This window comes from Myodes glareolus, chromosome 4, assembly GCF_982192425.1.
Source record: "Myodes glareolus chromosome 4, mMyoGla1.1, whole genome shotgun sequence".
Taxonomy (NCBI): Eukaryota; Metazoa; Chordata; class Mammalia; order Rodentia; family Cricetidae; genus Myodes; species Myodes glareolus.
In genome coordinates, this window is record NC_142029.1 from 110,197,388 (window position 1) to 110,223,883 (window position 26,496).

General features: G+C 46.4%; 1 protein-coding gene across 6 annotated transcripts in view; it reads left to right on the forward strand.

Annotated features, from left to right (window-relative positions):
- Positions 1-323: 323 nt before the first annotated feature.
- The window catches only part of Deup1 (deuterosome assembly protein 1), a 61,873-nt gene continuing 35,700 nt past the window's right edge, over positions 324-26,496 (forward strand). For 3 of the 6 annotated variants that reach the window (XM_048434074.3, XM_048434101.3, XM_048434137.3), the window contains exons 1-6: positions 324-493; positions 2,179-2,251; positions 14,693-14,864; positions 16,727-16,822; positions 20,835-20,966; positions 26,158-26,271. In XM_048434074.3, coding sequence (XP_048290031.3) covers positions 2,223-2,251; positions 14,693-14,864; positions 16,727-16,822; positions 20,835-20,966; positions 26,158-26,271 — 543 coding nt within the window. In that variant the 5' untranslated portion in view covers positions 324-493; positions 2,179-2,222. Of the gene's footprint in view, positions 494-753; positions 841-2,178; positions 2,252-14,692; positions 14,865-16,726; positions 16,823-20,399; positions 20,517-20,834; positions 20,967-26,157; positions 26,272-26,496 lie in introns of those variants that run through there. The other 3 variants (XM_048434121.3, XM_048434084.3, XM_048434131.3) reach the window with 3 other exon arrangements.

The following is a 26,496-nucleotide window of genomic DNA, read 5'->3' on the forward strand; positions in this document are numbered from 1 at the left end:
ACAATTATGTTTCTGAAATAAGTCCGGCAACATTCCCCAGTTCAAGTGCTCAGAAAGTTTACTTGCTGCCTCACTTGTGTGTGTAGGCGTGTGTTTTGTATAACAGTACGTGTATCAGTGTATGCGTGTATTTCTATTTCGTGTGTGTGTGTGTGTGCACGTGTGCGCACGTGTGTACGTGTGTGTATTCTATGCCATATATATACCCGGTATGTACTGCCATTTCTTCGATGAAATCAACAAGGTCAGACTGAGATTCTGTCATCAATTATTGTTGGAATGTGGCTGAAAAGGGAAAGAATTTGGAATCAGTTGCCGTTGGCCAGGGATGGTTCCTTTCGTTAGAAGCTACTCCCTTGTCCCCAATACATTCTGATCCGCCTAACTGGCAGTTTTCCAAGGACACCTGGCACTGTGAAGAGAGAGGTTCAAATGGTGCCAATACGGTGACAGTGGAGAGAGCCTCGCAGATTCCCAGTTGGAAGTCACTACGGTGAATTGAAAGCGTCATTGCCTGGAGTTCTTTTTTTCCAGCGCCTGGTCTTGCCTGGGAGGGAGCCAAGGCCCCGGGTTAGGAACCCCAGTCTGCTGTGGTTGGGCCTCCCGCGCTTCTCTCGCGCCTCCGGGAGCCGGGGGCGAGCCGGGATGGGCGAGTCTCAGGAAGCGTCGGACCGGGACCTACGCGCTAGTGCAGGGAAGTTCCCGCTGTAGAGAAACCGATGGGTGAGAGTCGGGTCGCGTCTCCATGGCAACCCGGTGGTGCCTAGAGGCGCAGGGGGGACGCAGCGGGCTGGTACCCGCGGCCCAGGACTGCTCAGACCTTTCCAGAGAGCAGCGCAGGTAACCGACTGGCTCCGTGGACCGGCCCGGACCCTCCACTCCATCCAGCTGGCGCAGGACGGCAGGGTTCACGTGCTGGGCAAAGTAGGAGACAAGCTTCCAGCAGAATCATGGCCTTTGCCTCAGTTTCCCTCTTTTATTTGTCTGTACTTCCGGATCTAGTTTTGCCTCCCACCACCTGCATTTCTGCCCCACTGGGGCAGTTCCTGTGGTGTGAATGGAGATTCTTTCTCCCTCCTTCCCTCCCTCCCTTCCTTCCCCTTCTTCCTCTTCCAATTCCTTTTTCCCTCCCCCTTTGTTTCTTCCTTTTTCCTTTTCCTCTTCCCTCCTCTCCTCCTGCTTCTCCTTTCCCTCTTCCTCCTCTCCTCTTTCCCCCTCCCTCGCGTGTGTGCGTGTGTGTATGTGTCTCTGTGTTGTGTCTGCGTGACTGTGGGAGGATCTCTGTGTGTGTGTCTCTGTGTGCATCTGTGTCTGCGTGTGTGCGTGTGTGTCTGTGTTGTGTCTGCATGACTGTGGGGGGATCTCTGTGTGTGTCTCTGTGTGCATCTGTGTCTGCGTGTGTGCGTGTGTGTCTGTGTTGTGTCTGCGTGACTATGGGGGGATCTCTGTGTGTGTCTCTGTGTGCATCTGTGTCTGCGTGTGTGTGTGTGTGTATGTGTCTCTGTGTTGTGTCTGTGTGACTGTGGGGGGATCTCTGTGTGTGTGTCTCTGTGTGCATCTGTGTCTGCGCGTGTGCGTGTGTGCACGTGTGTGCATGTGTAGGCATATGGCTGCAGGTGCTCTCACAGAGCAGAAGAGGCATCAGAGTGCCCTGGGGCTGGAGTTATAGGTGCTTTTGAGCCACCTGACCAGTGCTGGGGCCCTCTATACACTCTTAGACACTTTGCATCCTGACTGCTGGACCACCAATCTAGCCCCGTTCCTAGATGTTCTGTCCTAAATTTCCTGCTGTATTCACGCTTCCTAAAGGTCAAGAAAAGCCAATGAAAGAATGCATACTCTAAGGCAAAGCATAGGAGCTTCATTAAGATGGACATTTGGGGCTCCAGACAGCATTCCTCTTAGCAGGAATTATGAACTGAACACTCCACAAGGCAACTGACACCAAGCTGCCACTGTGCTAATGAATGCATGCTGCTTTCAGCCAAGGGCTGAGCTGGTGTTCCTATCTGTGTGGGGCCTTCAAACCAATGAAGGTCCACCCTCTTCTGTGCTGGTAGAAGCAAGCCTCCATACTCCTAAAATCCCATACTAAATAATGACTTACCAACAGCAAGAACTTCATCTTCTATTAATATATGTAAACACTTTATAAATCTAAATAATTTCCCCTGACAGATTAAAACTCAAGAAGAACAAGCCAGATGTAGACGGTTTTTGGCATGGAGAACCAAGCCCACACCACAGCAGGGTAAGTGTGCAGAAACTTCTCTTTACTGAGTTCATCTTTGTGCCCAAAACTCCTTGGTGGAGCACGAGTTTTGAAATGAATTGTTCCAAGAAGGATGTGCTGATTGCCTTTGGTAAGTAGACTGAGGGGAATTTCAGAGAGCATCTGGAGAATCTCTTTACATGAGTCTTCCTGATGCTGAAAGGCTGGCTCTACTCCAGAAGAGAGCACCTTCGGTAACGCTGTTGGAACACAGGTACAGACCCAGGCAGGCCTCCCCAGCACTCCCAGGTCCACAGCACACTTCCTGTTCACAGGTACAGACCCCCCGGGGTGGGGCGGGCATCCTCAGCACTCCCAGGTCCGCAGCACAGCCCTTCCTGGCCAGCTTGCTCCTTTCCTGCTGTAATGAGTGTCTCTCCGCTCCTGTTCTGAAGACTTACCATGTTTTCTCAACATGTAAACGCAGCCCGCAATACACGTATTCCCACAGAGCAGCGAGAATGAGATATTTTAGTTAAGGAACGGTGATTGGAAAACATTCAGTGTGGTAAAAAGGGAACCAAATTCCTTTTCCCAGCTCTGTCCCATCTCTTCTCGGGCATCAGCACCATGAAAATTTCTCTATCCATCTGGCCACTGGTGGGACTCAAATTGGGGGAGCAGCAGGTACTTCGGAGCCGAGTCTTGACTGACTGCTGTTGAGTCTAGTCACTGCTCCAAGTGTCTCACTTCCAGTGACCTGCTCAGGCTGTGAGTCTGACACCGGGGAAAGAAGAGCGAAGAGGCATAAACAATGATGACTCTACCTGGAGCCCTGCTCCCTTCCTCTGACAGCCCTTATTCTCAGCGAGAAAACGGAACATATTGCGGTATAACTGGAGGTCCTGAAACACACACACCACACACACAAAATGCGAAACCTTAAGTAACAAGAAAGCTCATCTCGGTGCCAGACTGAGAGGGTCCTCTCTGACCCACAGTGACTACTTCCGCTCCAGTCATGGTGCCTGTTTGCCTTCTGTCATGGCAGTGTTCCCGATAAAGGAGAAGGAAGGGCAGAAAGACTTTCCTTCTAGGGGTCTGGACTTAGGAGAGCTCGGCTTATGGCCGCTTGCATACCTGAGTGAAGCTAGAAACCTTCGGTAGGAACCGTCCTCAGATTTCAGCTCTGGATGGTTTGTGCAGACTAGAGAGCTGTAGATTCACTCTGGCAATACCACTGAGCTCACACTCTCAGTTAGCCACGCAATGGTGAGGGCAGACCAGCACCCTGCCTCAGAACACTGGGTGCTCAGCTGGTCGGCCTATTCGGTGCTTTCTCAGTCTGAGGTATTTTCAGTATATGATGGCCCTGTCCTGCCATAGCCAATTCCACTGTAAGTTGGGGGGCATCTGAAAGGGTGAAGAAGGACCATTGCTGCATTCCCAGCAGACTCTGCCCCACTGAACCCCAGAGCGATGGACAGAACGCTGGTCAATAAAGGATGCAGGGTCTGAATGGAAATACATCTGGCTCCAAAGCCTGAATTCTTTCTACACTGAAAGTGGATTACACTGAGGTGTGAGAGGCAGCCTGCCTAGAGTCCACATCACAGTCGGGTCAGAAGGAGCATGCGTGGGGTCCCTGGTGTGACTGTATGTAACAGTAGGATACAGTAAGACAGACTGGGGGCCTCAAGCCCGGGGCTAGCAGATGGCCTCAGCCCTGCAGATCTGAAGGCGTGGCTGGTGCTCTGCATTCATTTTTTGGAAACAAAGTAAGCTGTACTGAGTGTTAAGCCCTGAAATGCAAAGGTTATTTAAAAACAGACTTGGTCCTTAGAGAACTTAGACATTATTGGAGAGAGTTGAACTTGTTTGGGTACAGAGCAGAAGTTAATGAGCACCCCACAGTTGCCCGGAAAACCAACTGTCACTCATCAGGGTAGGCGTGTGGCCAGACACTGTGTACTGTGGTCTCCAGAGCACAGAGACCACAGACTCACGGTGTTAAGGAACAGGTAAATGTGGCTCATTCTCCAGGAATTTGTTAGGGAGTTCATAAACATGTTCCTCTGGTGTTTCTTGAAGCAGCTTGTTCTCAACAAATACTTAGCACCTACTGGGAGCTTATATAGCTCTAAAGCCTTAGGAACAGGCAAATATGTATCAAACACTGATAAGAAAAAGAAGGTATGTGTGCAATACAAAAATTCACTTGGTTCTATACATTGCCAAAACCAAAATCTAGTTGTGTTGGCGCCCACCCAGTCTTCTACTCCAAAAGGCAGCCACTTTCAATGCTTTTAGCAGGGTTCCCTCCCAAGCCTTTGGTGTCTAACCCAGTATCTTCAAATAACACACTTTAGTTGATTTTTCAATTTTAAGCACTGTCTATTGGCTCTTACACTGGACATCTCTCTCTCTCTCTCTCGCTCTCTCTCGCTCTCTCTCTCTCTCTTTACTCTCTCTCTCTCTCCCTTCCTCCCTCCCTCCCTCATTTCCTCCCTCCTTCCCCTGCCTCACACACAGACATACACACACAAGCATGCTTTTTCTCCCCTATCCCCCAATTAACCATGATTTTGGAAGCATCCATAATCTCTATATGTCTTCATAATAGTCTTCTTACGACTTTATAAGCCGCATCCATCTTGAAGGCTGACTGAGATCATTTTCTCTTTCTAGTCAACACTTTTCCTTCCTGGAGTTAGTGATCCTGACATCACAAACTTTTGGAGTCTTCTTCTTTCTCCACAGTTCCCTTCTTTAAAGGGAGTGGGGGTGGGATTTATTTCATAAAAATAAAGATGTAAACTTTATTTTAAAATAAATTTCTTTTTTTTAAATATATTTATTTATTTATTTATTTATTTATTTATTTATTATGTATACAATATTCTGTCTGTGTGTATGTCTCCAGGCCAGAAGAGGGCACCAGACGTCATTAGAGATGGCTGTGAGCCACCATGTGGTTGCTGGGAATTGAACTCAGGACCTTTGGAAGAGGAGGCAATGCTCTTAACCTCTGAACCATCTCTCCAGCCCCAAAATAAATTTCTTTTAAACTATCTTTACAAAGATGCCTTGCCCTTTGGACCTGCCCACCTTCTCCATCCTGTGAGCTGCTTTCTTTGGCCCCTGAGCTCACTTACTCAGTCCAGGATCACCCATGGTACGGTGCTGTCCCTACTTGGGGTGCTGTTTCCCTCTAGAAAGTCCTTCACAGGCATGCCCAGAGGCCTGTCCCCCAGGTGAGTCTAGATCGTCAAGTTCACAGTCACTATTAACTGTTACAACTTGCTACCTGACTCCCACAATTTTCACCTTTGTAGATTTAACTTTGCAGGTTAAAATGCGCATTTGCTTCATTTTAGTAGGCTTGAGAAAGAAGCAAACTCTGTGGACTCATGCATCTTTATCCAAAGCCTGTTTTTCCTTTTTCCTCTGCTGAGTCTCTCATGGTCTCTGCATTCTTTGACTGACTCCTCAGCTCCTCGTCTCTTTCACAGTCTTATAAAGGGTTCTGGGAATCAGAATGCCTCTGCACACACCAGTAAACCCTTCTCATCTTCCAGAGAACTGAGAAAGATTGAGTCTTAAAGAGCAGCTTCCTACCTGAATCCCAGAAGCCTTTCCTGACCCCGCTTCCCCTGTGTGTCTTCTTAACACTCAAGGACCCTTCCCTGGGAGACACAGAATCACAGCTACGCTTGCTCATTTCGTGGTGGGTTAAGTACAGTTTTATCATTGATAAAAAGAAATTCTGATTTTTTTTCTGATCTAAGCCCCTACAGCAGGACCATAACAAGCAGCAGCAGCAGCACATTCTTTTTGCACACTGAGAATTCTTTTTGACTGATTTCCGTGACTCTCTGGGACTTCTGGCTGGCCCAGACCTTCCTGTTCTCCCCACCTTGCTCTTTCCATCCTGATCCTCACCTGAACAGGCGCACTTAACGGGTCCCTCTAATTTCTTGTGTCTTCAGATGAAGAAATGGGAAAGAGATGGGGATGGGGCATCCTGGTGTGCAGTGTGAAGGTGGATGCTGAAGTGTTAGCTGGGGGCCGATGAGGGACAGGATCGGTGACTGTGAACGAAAGAAAACTCAGAAGGAGGGAGGAGATTCCCTTGAAAGACAGATTGGGTTACTAACAATGTTAGAGAAAGGTTAAGGAGCGTCACCACACAAAACACACTTGCCTGCACTTTTTATAGGACGCCATTGGTCATATTAGCCATTGGTTACATTAAAGGGAAAAGGGGCCTGAGTGTGTAGACCTAACTGTGCACACTGGCACCAGGCACACCTAATATGACCTGGTGTTCTTTGGTGCATAGTTTTGCGACATGTCGGAACCATCTAAAACAGCTGAGAGTCTCCAGTCGGTGTGGTTGGCACGTGAGGGTTAGCGCTGTATAAATCTCCCAGGGTTCTGCCTCTGACGAGAGGAGTGACCTCTTTGGATAGCAGCTAAGACAAAGTCAGGCCCTCTCTCCTCCAAAGCCAAGAAGCACAAAGAAAAAAGAAAGCTGGGAACAGAGCCAGGAAAGAAGCTCAAGCAGTGGTGACCAAGGCCCCACAGGGACTGGACCTAAACCAGCGACAGCAGCATCTTCTCTCTCACACCTCAGTGACTAGAAGAGCATGGGAGTCGGGAGCTCAGTGACTGGAAGAGCATGGGAGTCAGGAGTGATGTCAAAGACACAAAGAGCTGCAGTACACCATATGCAGAGAGCCGAAAGAGAAGGAGCTAAGAGTTCAGAATTGGGAGGAAGCAGAACGCCCTGATCGTGGGACACACAGCCAGGGGTATGTAAGACACACAGCCCTCAGTATGTGAGACACGCAGCCAGGGGTACGTGGGACACACAGCCAGGGATATGTGGGACACACAGCCAGGGGTGTGTGGGACACACAGCCAGGGATACATGGGACACACAGCCAGGGATATGTGGGACACACAGCCAGGGGTACGTGGGACACACAGCCAGGGATACGTGGGACACACAGCCAGGGATACGTGGGACACACAGCCAGGGGTATGTGGGACACACAGCCAGGGGTACGTGGGACACGCAGCCAGGGATATGTGGGACACACAGCCAGGGGTACGTGGGACACGCAGCCAGGGATACGTGGGACACACAGCCAGGGTTATGTGGGTCACACAGCCAGGGGTACGTGGGACACACAGCCAGGGGTACGTGGGACACTCAGCCAGGGATACGTGGGACACGCAGCCAGGCGTACGTGGGACACACAGCCAGGGATATGTGAGACACACAGCCATCAGTATGTGGGACACGCAGCCAGGGATATGTGAGACACACAGCCAGGGGTATGTGGGACACACAGCCAGGGGTATGTGGGACACACAGCCAGGGGTATATGGGACACGCAGCCAGGAGTATGTGCAACACACAGCCAGGGGTACGTGGGACACATAGCCAGGGGTATGTGGGACACACAGTTGTGTGCAGCAGTTTCTGCTCAGAATCTGCTCCGGAGTCCTCTGAGGGTCACACCTGAGACACACATTTTCACCTTCTCACACTGCTGAGACTAGGCTATGCCTTGAAGTTAACAGGGATTGTTGCTGTTGACCCTACAAACACCGGTGCGGCTGTCTCTGGTCTCTTCTTGCTAAGTCTTTGCATGAGGAGTGACTGTGTGTACATATGATAGCGCCTGGGAGCCAGAATAAAGCCATGAACTGTGCCCACGCAAATGCCTTCTCTATAGTACGGCTAGGAAACCACGGATACTTCCTGCCTACCTCACATGCTTGGGTTATATGCTCCTTAAGTGGTTCAAGAATGGGAGAATTCTGGTCTGTCATCAAAACTACCAACTCGTCACGGACATCAGATTCTCCGCACATCGCTCTCCACACGGCTCAGAATGTGAGGTGGGGCTGGAAGTTTGGTTCAGTAGTGGAGCCCTTGCCCTGCACGTGTAAGGTTCTGGGTTCAAACCCTTGTACTGCAAAGGAAAAGAGACTCAAGGTAGACCATGAGACATGACTGGTGCTGTTGGCCAGTGACCAGGAATGTCAGACCTCACTCCAAGCCAGCCTCAGGGGAGACATACCTGTACTTAGCATGGCAGAACCAGGTGAGGCACAGGGGTGTTGATGATTATCCATTGTTTGTGGCTCTTTCAGACACTGCCTACTCAGTCTCAGGAAACTGAAACTGAGGCCTGATCTCTGAGAGAAGACCAAGCAGCCTGTTATGATGTCTGCTAGGTCCTCTCAGTGGGTGTCTGTCTGTCTGTGAGGATGCACTTCATAAATGTCCTCTTTCTCCATTCTTGCTGTCACCGATGTCAGGACTGCATAGGTTTTTATGGCTGAATAGTATTCCACCGTGTGTCTCTGCCACATTCTCTCTGCCGTCTGCTGGGCTGGGAGATGTTTGGTTTGAGTCTGTGTCCTTTGGAAATAGTAATAAATTTGGGTTGTGGGTAACTTTCCAACATGCAGATTTAATTCGCATCAAGTATAAAATCCGCAGTGAGATTGTTGGATCATATTATAGTTCTACTCTGATTTTTAGAAACTTGCATGATGGCTACATTAGACATTCCCACCCACACTGCACAAAGGTTCCTCTTGTTGTTTCCTATCACTTGGTCTTTTTCTTTTCATACTAGCCATCCTCACGGTGGTAACATCCCAAGTAGACATTCTCATGGTGGTGATGCCTCAAGTAGACATTCTCACTGTGTGACGCCCCAATAGACATCCTCACTGTGTGACACCCCATAGACATTCTCACTGTGTGACACCCCAATAGACATCCTCACTGTGTGACACCCCATAGACATCCCCACTGTGTGACCCAATAGACATCCTCACTGTAGTGAGACCCCAAGTAAACAAAGAAATTTTGAGCAGAAAAAACAAGTCCGGAATCACTGTACCTCAGAACACACTAAAACTCAGTCACCGAGGCAGCATGGCTTCAGCATAAAGACAGACTCACTCTTGTCCAGCCTTGATATGAGGGTTTGTCTCGTCTTACTGTAATTTGTTATGCTGTGTTTGGCTGATATCTCTGGGAGGCCTGCTCTTCTTTTTTAAGGGAAAGGGAGGAGGAGTGAATCTGGGGGAAACAGGAGTGGATGGAATGAAGGCTGCAGCCAAGATGTAATGTATGGGAGAATAAAAAGAACAAGAAAGAAGAAGAGGGACACACAGGTCAATGAAGCAGAAAAATCCCAGAAATGACCTCATGAATTTACAACCAATTGAATGTTTACAAGTTGCTAGAAACACAGGGAAAGGATAGCCTTTTCAATAAACTGCTGGGAAAGTTGGATATCCATATATAAAAAAAAGAAGCTATATTCTCAACCGATACAAACAGAAACTTAAAAAGGATTAAAATCTGGAATGCAAGACCTAAAACTAGAAAACTACCAGAAAAAGACATAGGAAAAAGTTTGAGGACCTTGATTTTGGGAGTGAATTTTTTTTATATGGAAAACCCTGGAAACACAGAAAACAAAAGCAAAAACTAACAGATGAGATTCCACTAACCTAAAAAGTTTCTTCCTAGTGAACAAAGCAGTCAACAGATCCCAGATGACAGGTGACAGAATACAAGCAGCCAGCAGGCCACACGTGACAGCAACGAAATTCGCAGATGTGTTTGGGAACTATTATCTGACAAGAGGTTAATATCCAAAGTACACAAGAACCTCAAACAACATAATATGGAAACTCACACAAGAGGGCTGAAGAATTGGCTTAGGCCCACACTTTTAGTCTGCACAAGAGCTGTCCCCACAGATGAACCCGAAGGGAAAGATTGCGTTTGCATGCCTTAGGCAGACACAGCCCACCCAGTCTCCAGATCTGATGCCTCTCAGAGCTGCTTTTTACTTCAGTCTGGCTCCTCAACCAACTCCTCTGAAATGGAGACACAGTTCCTACTTGGGGAATGTTGAAAGAGTCCATGAGAGGAAGCAAAGAGGAATCCTTACTATAGCGTAGCTGGGGAGCGGCTGAAGAAAGAGATGAGGATGTAAAGAGCTCTCCTGCCAAACTACCTGAAGGAGACTAAAGCTCCACTTTTTACTTTTATTTTAAACTCTGCTCAAACTACAGCTTTCAAATCACGCCCCTTTTCTCACCAAATGCACATCTTCATGACTTTCTGTGTGCATGCAGCGCTCCTCCCTCTTCCTCCATCTCTCTCATGGACATATGTGTGTGTGTGTGTATGTATTTACATGTGTGTGTGCATGTGCGTGCATGTGCGCTTGTGTGTGAGGGTGTATGAGTGTGGACGTGTGTGTGCACGTGCATGTACACATATGTGTGTGCAGATGTGTGTGTACGGCATGTATGCATGCATGTGTGTGTCAGCAGCAAGCATTAGCCATGCCACAGCTTAGACTGCACACTGTCCTGAAAATTTTTCTCCACCAAGCGTGCCAGTCCCTTGCTTTTGAATTCCACCTCACTCAAGTTCTCAGGATAGGAATAGAACAGAGCCCTATTTACAGAATATAGCCATGCCGTCGATAGAAACGAGCTGGACCTCCACTGTTGACGTCTCTCTTAGCATTCTGTTCTTCTGCCCCCTCTAGAAAGGCCCTTTAAAGTCTGCTTACAGCAATTCCATTCTGTGAAACAGATTCGAAGGCCTGTGAACCACATGATCAGGTTGTCACAGCAATGACCTTACTCCTCAGTAGCCATTTTTGGTATAATTTATTTTTACACTTTCTGTGACAAACTATCTCAAAATCAGCCTGAAGATATGTCTTAGTTATTGTTCTTTGGGGTGACAAAGCACCAGGGTGAAGTGATTAATAGTGCTTATGGTTTCCGAGGGTTTAATCGTGCTTATGGTTTCTGAGGGTCAGCGCCCATGATAGCAGAACCAAGGCATGGTGGTAGGAACAGCTGGAAGATTCCATCTTGATCTATGAGGAGGAGGCAGAGAGCTAACAACGGATGAGGGGAAGCTTGGACTCCTCAGAACTCACCTTCCTGACATACTTCCTCCGACTATGAGTATATAGAAGCCATTATCATTCGAGCCACCAAAGGGAGAGTGTTTATTTGCTCTCATGACTTGAGGGGAGACAGTGTGGCTGGGTGTCTTGCGTCTGTCTGTAGCTGGAAGCCGAGAGGGGAATGCTGGTGCACACTGGGCTCCTTCATTGCTTCCCCCTTTTACTCAAGCTGGTCAACTGCTTGTGTTTAAGGAAGATCTTCCCTCCTCAGTTAAACTTCTCTGACGGCACCCTCACAGATCCACCCACAGCTGGGTTTCTAGATGATTCTAGAGTCCAGTCAGGTCGATGGTGAAGACATCACACGTGCATTTGCAGATTCAAGACACGGGATACACATGGGAAAGCTTTGTAGGAGAGGGAACACTGGGTTTGCTGTGCTTGGGGGCTTTTGGCACAGAGGGGTTGGTTAGAGGGAGGATAACTAGAAGGGAAGCATTCTGGGTGGTAGGTTTGGGTAAACATATTCATCCTTCTCTAGCTGTTTCTGAGCTGGAAATGGAGTAAAAAGGAAGCTCAGTAACCGAGTTATGCTGCCCTCTGGTGACACCTGCAGCCTTGGGGTTTGGCCTTCAGAGCTGGCTGGTGCAGAAGCTGCAGGACAAAGTCTGCTGTCACGTGATCTTCTCACCAGTCCCTTGACTAACTGGACTCTGATACTGCAGGCTGAGAAGACAGGGTACAGCCAGAACTGTAGCCTGCACTTTAATGACTTAGTGTCGTGTGGTTGTGCTGTGTTGAACATCCCGAATGACCTCAGGATCACTCCTCAGGACTAGGGAGTGGGAAGACGTCACTGTGGAAACAGAACACTTCTTGTTAACACGATATCCTCTCAGAAAGTGGCAATTATTTGCTCAGGGGAGACCTTGGATCTATGCTGAGTGATGTCTTTGAGGTGGTTTTGCAAAACAGAACACAAACTCCTGGAATCACTTGATACTTTTGTTACTAACCCAGAATCTTATCAAAGGCTACTGAATCTGGTCAGTGCTGTATGTGAAAGATGACTCTCTTAAGAAATGTTTGTGAAAGAAGTGCACATGCTGGACCAAGCTGGACCAATAGATGAGTTAGATGTCTGTGATGTGGGATTCCCCCGGTGTGTGTCAGAGAGATGCCATGTAGCTGCTGAACGAGAAAGACACCAGAACCTTACCAGTAGACCGCAGCCTCGTGGTGATACAAAGATTAATAGAAATGGGTTAATTTAAGATGTAAGATCTAGCTAGAAATATGCCTGAACCATTGGCCAGTGTTGTAATTAATATAGTTTCTGTGTGATTATTTGGGTCTGGGCAGCTGGGAGACCAAAAACAGTTTCCGTATATAGACCAGTGTGTGTGATTCTTCTGCCCTGTGAGTCTTGAATTCTAACTTACCATAGTCACAGCCAGGAAACAAGTCATTCATTTATTAATTTGACAGTACCAGTGGGGTAGGCTCCTTATTCCGCACTCTATGATGGAGCAGTCTTTGAATCCCACTAGTTTGTTGCAGTCCTATATGCCAAAGAAATGTCAACGAAAGAGCTCTTTCATCCCCACAGAGGCACGCTGAACATTTGCAGTGTCCTGAAGCACTTTCCTCACGAGGGAACACCCACCCCATGGTGGAGCACTACCTCCATGCAGGGTGCTCACCCTATGCTGGTGTGCTCCCTCCATGCTGGAGCACTGCTCTGGGTTATGGGGAGTCAGTGATAAGCAACATGACAGCTCTTTTCTCAGAGCCGATACTAACTGAAAGAAAATAAATCTTATTTACACTAAAGAGGAATGCAAGTAGTTATCAAAAACCGTATGAAAATGAAAGACCGTAGTTTTTTCTTCTCAACATCAGGATTCCAATTAAAAGTCAGTCATGCTCTCCATGGAAGAACTGACATACTTCTTTTCCTTGGGTTTAAGTTTCGTGGGTTTTTTTGTGGTTGTTGCTGTTGGTTTTACGTTTTTGTTTTTGTTTTTTTGAGACAGGTATCTCTGTATAACAGCCTTGGCAGTCCTGGAACTCACTCTGTCGACCAAGCTGGCCTCGAACTCACAAAGATCTGCCTGCCTCTGTCTCTCTAGTGCTAGGATTAAAGGTGTGCACCACCACTTCCTGGTGGGTTTAAGATTTAAGTAAAGATTGACAAAGTCTTTAGGCCTTACTCCAGGGCTACCTTGAAAGACTTCAGAATAACACTTTGTACCTAGCCCCTCTCTGACAATATCAAGGCTGGTCAATGTCCTTCTGGCTAAACTAGAGAGACAGCTTTGTCCAAATGGTGTTGGGCGATTCTGGAAACACAGGATTTGGGGGCTTATTGTGGTCAGTACCATAGATTTTAAGATGATACACAGGACTCCACGAATGGGAAGCTGAGGCCTGTTTCTGACCCTTCTGCAGATGAGCTATGTAACCATGGACATGACTGCTGCCTTAGTGTGTCTCTGCCAAACCTCCCTGAGTTATGACAGACGTCTGTGTGTGTCTGTTTTCACTTGTTGGATCCCTAAGTGCTTAACATTTGTTCAGAATTACCGTATTCATTAGAATTAGCATATTCTAAAAGGATGGAGTTTGTTAGATTTGGTTTGGTTCCATTTTTTTTGTGGTGTGTGTGTGTGTGTGTGTGTGTGTGTGTGTGTGTGTGTAAGTGGAGGGGCTGATTGTTGCTTTATTTTGTTTGTTTATTTGTTTGTTTTGAGATTTTGCTTTTCCTATTTTGGGAAGAGTATTTTTGGGGTTTTTTGAGATAAGTATCTGGAACTCACTACACAGCCTGACTGACTGCGTAGGCAATCCAGTTGATTCTGCTTTCTTAGTGCTGGTTATAAGTAGGCAACAAAGTTTTATTTGTTTTTTATTTTAGATAATATATATGCACTGTGCTGGCTAGTCTTATGTCAACTTGACACAAGCTAGAGTTATCTGAAAAGAGGCAACGTTAATTGAGAAATACCTGCATAAGATCTAACTGTAAGGCATTTTCTTAATTAGTGATTGATAGGGAGGGCCCAGCCCATGTTGCCATCCCTGGTCTAGTGGTTCTGGGTCCTTATTGAGCAAGCCAGATTGAGCAAGGCAGATTAAGCAAGCCATGGTGAGCAAGCCAGTAAGCAGCATTCCTCCATGGCCTCTGTATCTGCTCCTGCCTCCAGATTCCTGCCCTGTTTGAGCTCCTGTCCTGACTTCCTTCAGTGATGGACTCCAGTGGAAGTGTAAACCGAATAGACCCTTTCCTCCCCAGCTTGCTTTTGGTTCTGGTGTTTCCTCACGGCTATAGAAACCCTAAGACAAACACTAACATCTCTGAGGTGACCTTTGATATTTACTCATTTAACCCACAGCTTCGGGGCTTCTTAAACAGTTGAGCCATTTGAGGAAGCGTCGAAGCTGCACAGTGATGCAGGAATCCTCTTAGCCTTCTGAAACTGTCTCACTTTTGTATATTCACCAGAGCGTCTCCTTGTGAAGCAGAGCTTCAGGAACTGATGGAACAAATTGACATCATGGTGAGCAACAAGAAGCTGGACTGGGAAAGGAAGATGCGGGCTTTAGAGACACGGTTAGACCTCCGGGATCAAGAGTTGGCCAATGCACAGACTTGCTTGGACCAGAAAGGCCAGGAGGTACTGAACACACATGTCAGGAAAGAGTTCACACTCCAAACTCATTTGTCACTTACAATCCTGTCAGCACAGTTGATGGAAATGTGTGCTATCAAATAGATGCAGAAATTAAGTCAGGCACTTACTGATGGAGACACCCACTACATCAGTGCTGCCAATAAACCATAGCAGACATTTAAGGTACATGTGAAGTAAGAGTGTTTGAGAACAAAGGTAAAAACGCTTTCCTCTCGCCATGGAGACCAAAGCTGAACTCGTTCAGCAGAGTTAGGAGTGTTTGCTGCTTCTGATCTTGTCAGGGCCCATGGGCCCCAACATAGAAAACTATTTTCCCTTACTGGACTGCTATGGAAGCACAAGAAATAACCAGACACAGTTCACACAGTCACAACGGAAGGGCATCTCAGGCTTCTCTTCTCCTGAAGATCTATCCGGGTTTATTATACAAAACACCTTTTATCCCCCAGGTAAACCAAGGTGGAAGCTCATTAATATCTTCTTGGGGGGGGGGGCGGGACACGGGGCTAGGGAAGCACCTGTAACTTAGTCACCAGCTTTGGCAAACACCTCTCCCCAGGCGATCTACATTTTTAACAAAGGAGAAAGGAGCAATACTTCCTGGCCTTTGTCAGGCAGCTGTCCTACTTGTTTGGCAGGGTTGCATCTGCCTAGTGGCCAGTGAGCCTGCCTGTAAATTACTTTATATGAAATATGGGCCCACATGATCTGCTGGAAAACATTTTATGAACAAGCATATCGAGAGTTAGTTGCCAAAAGAGAGTGCATTTGGTAAAAGTGTGTGTGCATGTGCGTGTATGTTCTCCTGTGTGCGTGGGTTTTCTTGGGTGTGTATTCTTGTGGCGGGGGGGTATGCATAGATGTGTGTGGGTGTGCATGTGTATGCATGTGTATGTATGGGTGTGTATGTGTTCTCATATGTGCATGGGTGTGCACGGATATGTATGTGCGTGTGTACGTTCTCATGTGTGTAGGTTGTCCTGTGTGCATGGGTGTGTGGGGGTGTGCGGTGAACATCTGCAGTGCCCACTTAGAAAGGTTTCTTCCACTCCCATGGCTGCTCACTGCCGAGCTGGTGCTCACGGGAGAATGTGAGAACCCATAGACCCTGGGGGTTGCAAAAAAGTACATGCAGATCTACAGGTCTGGACTCTTCTGGGAGAGGCATAAAAGGAAAGTTTTCCAGTCGGGAATCATATGCCAGAGAAGCGTCCATCAGCCACCTTCCGGCTCTTCTAGATAGAACTTGGTTTGGGCAAAGCTGAGGGTGTTGGTGTCTTACAGGTGGGCGTGGCTGTGGTTTCCCTTGGCAGGAAAGGCAGGTCCCCTGGTCCTGGAATATGCAAGGACCTGCAGTGACACAGATATGTAATAGATATCTCGTCTGCATTTAAACAGAACAATTCAAATCCTTAACAAACCCTCTTAAACATTTTTATTTTCTCGTTAATACGTTAGTTCCTCTAAAATGCAACCATTATCCATAGACTGCCAAACCGGTAACGGATGGAACCTAACTGAAAGAAAAATCTTTGCGTTACATTAGCAGAAGTTCTACATGAGTAACAATGGCACAGCCTCCCAAACAGATCACACAGGGTAAATTCTAAATCTTAATTTAAAATGCGACAGTGCCAACACACCTCCGTGCTGTCCTAATTCGTCACAGTGGACCCGGCTAGAGACGTGTGGTTTCTGAGAATGCAGTTATTAGCGGCTATTTTAAGAACTGTCAGACAAATATTTACTCTTGGCTCGGTGCAGCAGTTTAACTTGGATTGCACTTCTCCTTTTTCAAAGGTAAAATTCAGAAAAAGCTAATTTAAAGTTTGTTCTTCATGCAGGTGGGCTTACTTCGACAGAAGTTGGACAGTCTAGAAAAATGTAATTTAGTAATGACTCAGAACTATGAAGGGCAGCTACAGACCCTCAAAGCTCAAGTAAGAGAACCTACTAAATGTAACGTCACATATTTGGATACATGTTTTAACCTATACAATTTTTGTTTGTTTGTTTTGAGACAGAGTTTCTCTGTAACTTTGGAGCCTGTCCTGGAACTAGCTCTTGTAGACCAGGCTGATCTTGAACTCACAGAGATCCTCCTGTCTCTGCCTCCTGAGTGCTGGGATTAAAGGCGTGTGCCACCACCGCCCAGCAACCTATAACAATTTAAATTGTTAAATTTTTAAAAAGTGTTTTACACACAAGGAAATGTCCTTGTGTCTTAACTGCATATTTGTCTCTGGCTTTCAGCATCCTCTGTGTCCTGATTTGTCTCTCCTACGAGGCTGTCAGCTCAGATACCATCTGCATTGCCTTCACTCTGACAGGGTACCAGACAGATAACTTTCTGTCTCTCCAGAAGCAATATTTTTAATTATTATTAGTTAAGAGACCCACAAAAAAACCCACAAAAATTGTTTCCTATGCTTATTTCTGCGGATAGGGTTTCTTGCATAGCAGCCTAAAATACGGAGGTTTGCTACTCTGAGGTAAGTGGTTGGAAGAACCAAATTGGGCTACTGATGGGCCATTCATAGAAGCCAGTGCCTCTGTACGTGCCATGAGAGGGTACCGATTGCTTGGTCCCCATCACTTAGCTCCCCACTAGGCTTGCATCAAGACCTACCACAGATGTCTCATAGCAGGAGTCACCTCAGCATCACGGCCCAGCAGCTGCTGCGGTCCCTAACCTAGTAAAGGAGTCAGTAGGGAATGTGCTATGATTGGGAACTCTGACCACCAACGCTTTCATATGTAATAACCTAGTTAAAGGAGCCTGGAGCAGTCAATGCTCCTCCTTAAATACCTTTTTTTTAGAAAGGGGATTCAGCCATTAAACATGGAAGAGGAAACATTTGAAGCCATTGCTTAACTGCTATTACAAAATGTTTTGGACTAGCCAGGTCTACATCTTGCCTGCAATTCAGACATGTGCCACTAGAAGGCAGCCTGTACTGTGAAACTGCAGAGTTTTCTGAGCTGAGACCAGATACATCGTAAATTTGAGGCAATCAATGTTGGCTTTTTTCCCCTCCTACAAAGATAGCAACACAGGTCCAAATTCACTCTGACAGTTCAGTGTGGATGTCTGAATCTTCTGGAGAGGTTATCTGTGTTCTGCTGTTTTCCTAAGCACAGGTGAAAGCCCTGGACATTGTAAGATGGCATGTGAACTCGGTAAAAAGTAGGGAGAAGAGACAGGTTGCCGAGGGAGCTGGAGAGCCAGCACAGGGCACCAGCGGTTCTCCTGGGATTTGTTTCAGCAGGCCGCACAGTCCAGACACCATAGTGGATGCAGACAGACAAGCAGTGGGCAGAGCCAGAGGAAATCCTGTCAGCTGTAGCAGAAAGACCATAAAGCAGGAAGCCTACCAACACAAAAACACTCAACAATAGCCAAGTGCCACAGAAAAATAACTATGACCCTGGTCCACCAACAAACACTGAGTAGGAAACCTAGATTTCTACCCTCTCCCAGATAGAACTCCACTCCCAGGCCCCCTGCCTGACTGGTGTCAAGAAGACCAAGTGTGGATAAGAACTATATTACTAATGTCAAACCTCAGCCAGACCTCCCCAGTTCATGGAGCCTGAATTTCTAAAACTGCTTTGTGGGTAGGGAATGAGGAGCCCCCCTCCACCCCCACCCCTGCTCCTGAGGGTGGTGTCAAAGGAAGCCTCGTCAAGCAGTAAGGTGAAGATTCACCTCATCCCAGCTCTGCTGGAGTCTGTATGAGAAGCAATAGTGGGTCCCCATGCCCTCCAGGCACAGGGCGGTCAGCATGATACTGTGAGGGTCCTCGGGACGCCCCCTCCTCTCAGCTGCTGTGAGGAGCACCTGCCCTTTCACCTGACTTCCTGCAGCCAGCAGTAGTCACAACTGTCCTCTTCCCCGCTGCAACAAAGTCAGAACGCATAGTTCTGAGACACAGTGTCCCCCCAGGTCTCCAGGTTACTACAGGGAACCCCTCACAATAGCAAAAACCTGATCAAAAGTGTAAATGAAAACCGGATCAGCAGGTGTCAATGGCAGTATTAGGATACTCTGACTAGGACTTAGAGGCAGTGGTCATGAAGATGATTCAGTGAACATTTACGAACATGCTTGAAATCGCTAAAAATTACAATATTCTAACCAGGCAGTGGTGGCGCACGCCTTTAATCCCAGCACTCTGGAGGCAGAGGCAGGTGGATCTCCGTGAGTTCAAAGACAGTCTGATCTACAGAGTGAGTTCTAGGACAGACAATGAGGCACAAAGAAACCCTGTCTCAAAACTCTCTCTCCCCCTCTCTCCCTCTCTCTCTCTCTCTCTCTCTCTCTTCCTCTCTCGCTTTCTCCCCTTCTCTCTCTCCCTCTCTCCCTCTCCCCCCCCTCTCTCTCTCTCTCTCACACACACACACACACACACTAGTATAGCATGCCCCAAAATTTGGCCATAGTGTCACCAAGCTAAGTGAACCTCAAACAAGATAAACTCAAAGAAATATAGAAAAGACAAAAACAACCCCAGAAGCATTTGAAAGAGACAAGTGTTAGCGAAGGGAAAAGCAACTTGGGTAGCGGCCACCTCTTGTGCGGAGGAGCAGAAGGTCACAAATGACGAGAGAACAGGACTGTCGATTCTGGGGTTCTGTTCCAAAGAAAATGTGATTCAGAAGTGATGGGAAAACCAAGGCACAGTCAGCGGGAAACTCCAGCCTTTGTTACAGTGGCTACCAGGGGTCTTCACAGGCACCAAAAAAACATCTGGTGTAAAACCCTGGGTCCCTGGCCACAGACTTTCCTTCTGTTCTTGAATTTTGCTAATTGTTTGATTTTAAAAAATTAAATGCCTAATGTAATTTCTAGTGTGTGCATCAAAAATATGTTATATTTTTGTTTATAAAAGAGTTGGGATGAAAAGAAAATAAGAATTCCTCATTTGAACTAGAGAAGTGTCAAATACCTGCAGACTCCAGAAGGCTGTGCGCATACAATCTGATGCCTGGAGAAAGGGCTGGAAAAGATGTGGAGAGACACTCAAGACTATCCACAACTCACAGTGGAGACTTAAAATCCCGTGAGCCCTGGGACAACAGGAAAGTAAACCCAAAGCTCAGGCTAGAGGAAGCCAGAAAACAAAACACAAGAAGCCAAGCTTAAATCAAGCATATCCATAATTATATTAAACAAAAATGGCCCTAACCGCACAACTTAAAGAGTGCCAGATACATAAAAACATGACCCAGCTCAATGAGCTGGTCAAAAAATTCCCTTCAAATATGATGATACAGGGAAGCCGAAAAAAAAAAAAGAAAGAAAGACAAAACTCCAGTAGGTTATGCTTAAGAAACTAAAGCAGATGTGCTGCCAAGGCGACTCGGTGGAAGAGATCAGCCCGCAACAGACATGCAGAGACTGCTACCGAACGCACCAGAAGCCTGTGAGACCGACCCTGAGTCTGTCCGCAGCGGCTCTGCAGCCTCTGTAGCCATCTCGGCACAGAAAGTCAACATAAGCTGACGTCTTACGCTGACGTCTCCTCAGACGCCACGGTACAAAGCTGTGGACGTAAGTGAAATACGAGCCGCCTGTTATATCAACTGAGGTGCTGAATTAGAGTTGTCAACACAAGATGGCATTGAGTAAAAGTAAGGAAATGTGTGGGTTGCTTTTGTTAGGCTGTTAGCTTCTCTGCCTACATACCCTTCAAACAAAACTGAACGAAACATTTACCAAGTGAGTCATCCGCTCATGCCCAGCTCAGGAAGGCTCAGTTCCACTCACAGAAGGAGCCATGCTCAGCCTCAGTGGCCGGGTTTTAATAGCAGCTTCCATCCTCACTAATTGGGACCTTTAAGTTTTCCCGCACTTTGTAATTATGACTTTCGTTTTTGAAAAGCCGCGCGACAAAGGGCGGTTGGGAAGGCCAGCTGGAAGTAACTGGTACTATTTCCTGTCACTTACAGTTTTCTAAGCTAACCAATAACTTTGAAAAACTGAGGTTACACCAGATGAAGCAAAACCAAGTTCACCGAAAAGAAGCCCCCAGCAAAGAAGAAATACCCTTCGAGCTGAGCAGTTTGAGCCAGAAGCTGGAGGTGAGCACACATTCCCGTCTCTCGTGGAGAAGTGGGCGTGGTTTCCAGGCACATGGCACCCAGTATGGCCTCTCAGGGCAGCTTCCACTTCAGGCACTGAGTGAATTCAGAAATAACTATTATTTATAATACACACATGCACACACACGCACACACACGCACACGTACTGGAAGAGCTGAAATAAACGAAAGTACAAAGACTGTTGAGTGAAATTGAAGGGCACCCTGGGGTCACTTAAATCAAATACCTAATAAATCTTTTAATGTCCATTTAAGTATTAGGAGAGCCTCAAAAGTGTTTTCAGAATAGGGCCCGACGTCCCAGCTTTTTTGTTTGGTTTTCTTTAAAGGCCCAATGCCACTCTACTTAAAGTTGTCCTGCGTGGTTGAGAATTTCTAAGATCCGTCTCTGAAAAGGTTCCACATGTTGCCAAGACCTTTCTTCTCACCCTTTTAATGTTATAGCTTTAGCTAACACAAACCAGCTGTCTTTCCTCCTGTGTAAGGGATGGTGTCTCCGTGAGCTCCTGACATCTGGTTTGTTGGGCTGCAGCAAGGCCTGGGGTCACTTTCTCCTTAACCATTGTGCTACTCTATCCAGTTCCTTTCCTTCTCCTCAGGACCCAACCCCAGCCAACAGTCTCAGTTTCTCCCACTCACGAGCTCAGGACGACCCTGCATCTCCCAGGGACCAAGGTCAGAGACAGCTCGGAGCTCTGTGGCCTTTCTCGTCCTTGCTGTTCTCCATCTGGGTCTGCCCTTAGCCTTTCCTCCTGTCTCCTTGTCTTCAGACATCACCACCGTAGTCTGCTCTTTCTTTCTCACTCCTGCTCCAAAACATTTGTCAAAGCAGAAAGAATTGCAATTTGAGATCCCAGCCTGGAACTAGTCACGGTGGTAGCAGGCCCACAGGTTCTACACCTTGCTGGATAAGATGGAGCTCCTCAGATACAAAGCCACTATCACCCAGCGAAGGGCACTCAAGTAAATCCTGACACCTACCCCCAGCCTCTCACAGCGGGGGACTACCTCTCAGGCAGTACTCAAACACAGAGTCTGGAGAACTCATCTCTTCTTGACAAGAAAGTCAGAACATCCATTGTCCTCTTGGTCGGTTCTTTGTGGACTTCTGGAGGGGAACCACATTCATAGACATGTTTCTGACAGCACCTCAGGAGTATGTTTATAGTTATGCAAGAGTCTTGAGTAAATACCATGTAACTGGAATGATTATAGGCATCCAACAGAGCTGTTTTTCTTACGGCCATCCGGAAATAGCATGCAGGAGATAGCTGCTCCTGTTTTCAAACAAGCACGTACAATGCTATAGTAATAACAGGGAGACGGGGTGTGTGCAGTAGCGTCATGCTTATCCCACAGAGCACCCTGACCCTACTTGTTGACTACTCTGACATTTAGGTCGTGTTAGCCTCAGAAGTTCCATCTCTGATCAGTGCATTAGGCCAATGGGACTGGGGGACAGTTCAGTCAGTAAAGTGCTTGTCTCACAAGCACGAGGACCTAGGCTCAAGCTCCCCCTAAGTCTAGAAGCTGGGCCTGGTGGTGCACACCTGTAATCCCAGCACCAAGGAGCCTGCAGCAGGTGGATCCCGGGGCACACTGACAGTCAGCCTCGCCTAATCACTAAGTGCCAGGTCAAGAGAGACACAAAGTCAAAACTCAAAGGGACGGCTTTGAGGAATGAAAACCGAGATTGCCCTTTGCCCTCCTAATGCACACACACACACACACACACACACACACACACACACACACACCAGGAAAGGCTTTATAGTTGATACTGTAGGGGGATAACATACACACACACACTTTTATATTTAGATACATACTGGCACATTTAGGGGTGAAAATGCATGCGTTCAGAAAGTTCCCTTAAAATACTTCAAGAAATAAGAGCAAGAAATGAGAGAGACTGTTAGTGGCTGTTAAGCTATAAGGATCATGTGGTTTGGTTACTCTCCCTTTTTATGGAAGTACGAAAAAAATCCTAATAAAGAGTTAAGGTCATTTTGTAATGTGTAGAATCACTGACACACCACTCGACACAGTTTCTCAGGGCTCAGAAGAAGGCTCTTTCAAAACAACCACCACTAAAATCTGATGCCCCAGTTATCACCAGAAACACTCATTTTATAACCGTCTGGCAACCTAGGTGACTCAGGGAAGGCTTTGTAGTCTTAAGAATTCGCTGTTGGACTGGGTGACTTCCCCAGGATGGCCTTCAGGAAGTCCCACACGCTGACTTTGTGGTGCTGACTGCCTAACCTTGAAAGCCGTACCTCTGAGTAGCAAGGAATGTGGACTGTCTGAGTGCCCACGGGTATGTCTGTGACACTCGCTAGCCATCCTAGACCGCAGCCATGCCTATTTTAGCCCTTATGCACTAAGGTGAATGCTACCGCCTCGTCCTAAAGCATTCTGGGAACTATTTAAGATTATTTGTGCATGTTAAGTAGGTGAAGCTAAGTATATTTATGATTTAAAAGGTATTTTCTAAACTGGCCATGTGGGTTATATTGCTAATCTCAGCACTTGAGAGGTAAAGGCAGAAGGACTTGACAAAGCCACCTTGGCTGAACAGTGAGACCCTATCTGAAACATTAAAAAAAGAAAACATATTTGCTGTTTAAACCAATCTTATGCCATTTTTGCTATTTTCCTCCAAAGAGTTATTTTAAAACTAAAAAAAAATAATTAATTAATTCCTAAAGTTAGCATACAAAATAATAGGTTTTCTCATTGCATCGTCATAAATATTAAAATCACATTCTTGAAATCTAATTTGTGTTGATTTTTAAATGTTCCCATCCTCTACTTGGAACCTAATTTTGTAGATGTGTAGCTGTTGCTGAAGACCCATTCTTAATTTTTATATCACTAAGTGTCAGATCAGTCCATAGCTCTAAATGGACTGTCCCCATTGCCCTAGTAAATAGAGTTTGTCATAAGGTGTGCTGGGCCTGCGTTTCCCCAGACACGTTCTCACCACTTAATCCAGATTGCCCTTAATTCCTACAACGTCTACCTCACTACAGACCTCCTTCACTGATTAGAACTATTAAAAAAAAAACCACTTAAATTTTTCCAAATATTCCTCAAAATCATTTCTGTGCAGAAAATAAGAAAGGCTGTTTTTCTTGTTCTAAGCTAGATACAGTTTCCTTTCTCAGCATCAACACGTTTCTTTACCAGGATAGCCCAGTCAGCCCCTGCAGCCATTTTCCAAACACTCTGGCCAAACACGCCGTGTTCTGACTTGACGTAGCAGAAAAAACATCCCCTTGGCTTTCTGTGACAGCCTTATTGTACTTGTGTACTGCACAGGGCTTGTTCCTCCTCCCCTTTAGAAGCGGGGCAGGGGTAGTCATGAAACAGGTCCAGACCAGGTGCTGTAAGCAGAGCTTAGCATGGAAAGTCCTCCGTGCTAGCTTTCTAAAGCCTGGACAGAAGACACGCTGCAGTGAGCAGCGCAGCCAGAAGTGAGATGCAGGACTGTCTTCTCTGGCACCTCCGAAGCCGTGCCTGTTGCTCACAGTGCTGCATTGTGCCACCATGCTCCATGCTGCATTCGTTGAGTGGGCACTGTGTAGCTGAGCGTGCTGTGTCCAGCTAGTCCCACATTTTCTTCCCCAATTCACACATGTGAATGAAGGCCAAGATGTATTCTCTGTTCCCCAAGTGAGTTGCTTTTAGCCTCACCCTATATACAATGGCTTTGAAAGCCAGAGGCCAATAAAGCCAACATTACATTAGCTCAGGCTACTACAGCAGAATGCAGACGCTTGGTAGCTTAGACAAAGGGCCAACAGGGTGAGAGCCAAACAATGACCTCCTCTTGGTTCAACAGCAGGAAATAGGGGAATGGGAGGAAATTCTTGTCTTTGATTGGGGGTGGGTGTGTGTTCATGAGAATGCAAGCATGTGTAAAAGCCAGAAGTCAGCGTCAGGGATCTTCCTCATCTCTTTCCGTAAGTGGTGACTGTGCGTTGGTTTCCCAGCCACCCAGACCTGAATAATCACACAGAAACTATATTAATTATAACACTGTTTGGCCAATGGCTTAGGCGTCTTCCTAACTAGCTCTTATATTTTAAATTAACCCATTTCTATTAATCTGTGTATCACCATGAGGTTGTGGCTTACTGGTAAGGTTCCGATGTCCTTCTCCTTCGTCAGCTACATGGCATCTTTGACTCTGCCTACTCTCTCTATATATATCTGCTCTGATTCCCACCTGGCCAACTCTGATAAGCCATTGGCCAAAACAGCTTCTTTATTAACCAATGGTTAAAACAAAAAACATATTCATCGCACACAAAGGAGAAATCCCATATCATTTTCTATTTTCAATCTAAATAAAAAGGAAGGTTTTAACTTTAACATAATAAAATTACATGTAACAAAACAGATATCAAACAAGAATTGAAAAGGGATTTTAGACACAAAAGAACAGAGTTAAGCACGACTTCTTGGTAGCAGCATTTTCTTGGGTAGGCTCTGTTTGCCTGAGGCAAATGCATCTTCTTTAAGAGAAGGCTTCTTGTCTCAGTGTTAGCAGTAGAAACTCAGTGGCTCCTATAGGAGCTGATTTTCTGGTTGATGCTGGTAGCATGAACAGCTCTGAAGGTCCTGCACTTAAATGGGGTGTGTTTAAACTATGTCTGTTAAAAATTCTGTAATTTCTTTAAAAAACTGAAATACACAGTTTAAACACACCTATTCTGAAAACTTAATGTTCGCAAATGCTCCAGAATCCCAGACTTTCAAGCGCAGACACAATTCCACAGGTAATACGGGTGACCACACATGGCTATATTAAGCAGAGTACATATCGTCACCTTTTGTCAGAGCACACACGGGGTGTGTGGAGCAGATGAGTGTGTGTTTAGACTTGGATGGCATCAACAAGGCATCTCACTATAAACATGTAAATAATCCAAAATCTGAACTAAAACTCCCTGGTCCAAGTGGTTCAGAGGCAGGACACAGAACCTGTAGTAATCAATCAATGTGTAATTCCATCATTTTCCTGTTTGTTTTCCTAATAGGTAAAGAACAGACTTTTTTTTTCTCCTAATGAAGATGCACAAAGGAAAGAAAGATCTGTTCACTGTACTTTTAGGGAATAATCCTTTTCTGTTTGTTTATCTCTCCCTTCCCCATTCTAAAGGAATTTAGAGCGAAGTCAAGGGAATGGGACAAGCAGGAGATCCTCTACCAGACTCACCTAGTGTCTTTGGATGCTCAGCAAAAACTGCTATCTGAAAAATGCAATCAATTTCAGGTAAACTATTGTCTAAATTGGAAATTATAATTAGAGATTAATTACTGCCATACTTGCATTCAGTATAGAATCTACTTACTGAGGGAAATGTGAACTGAGGGCCAGCACCATCGTGGGTCTGGTGACGGTACTATTATGTGCATGAGCCCCTCGCGACCATGGGCTCAGGCTTTTATCCCTGTGTCAGCATTACAGCTCGGGTGGAAAGGTATCCTAGCAGCCAGG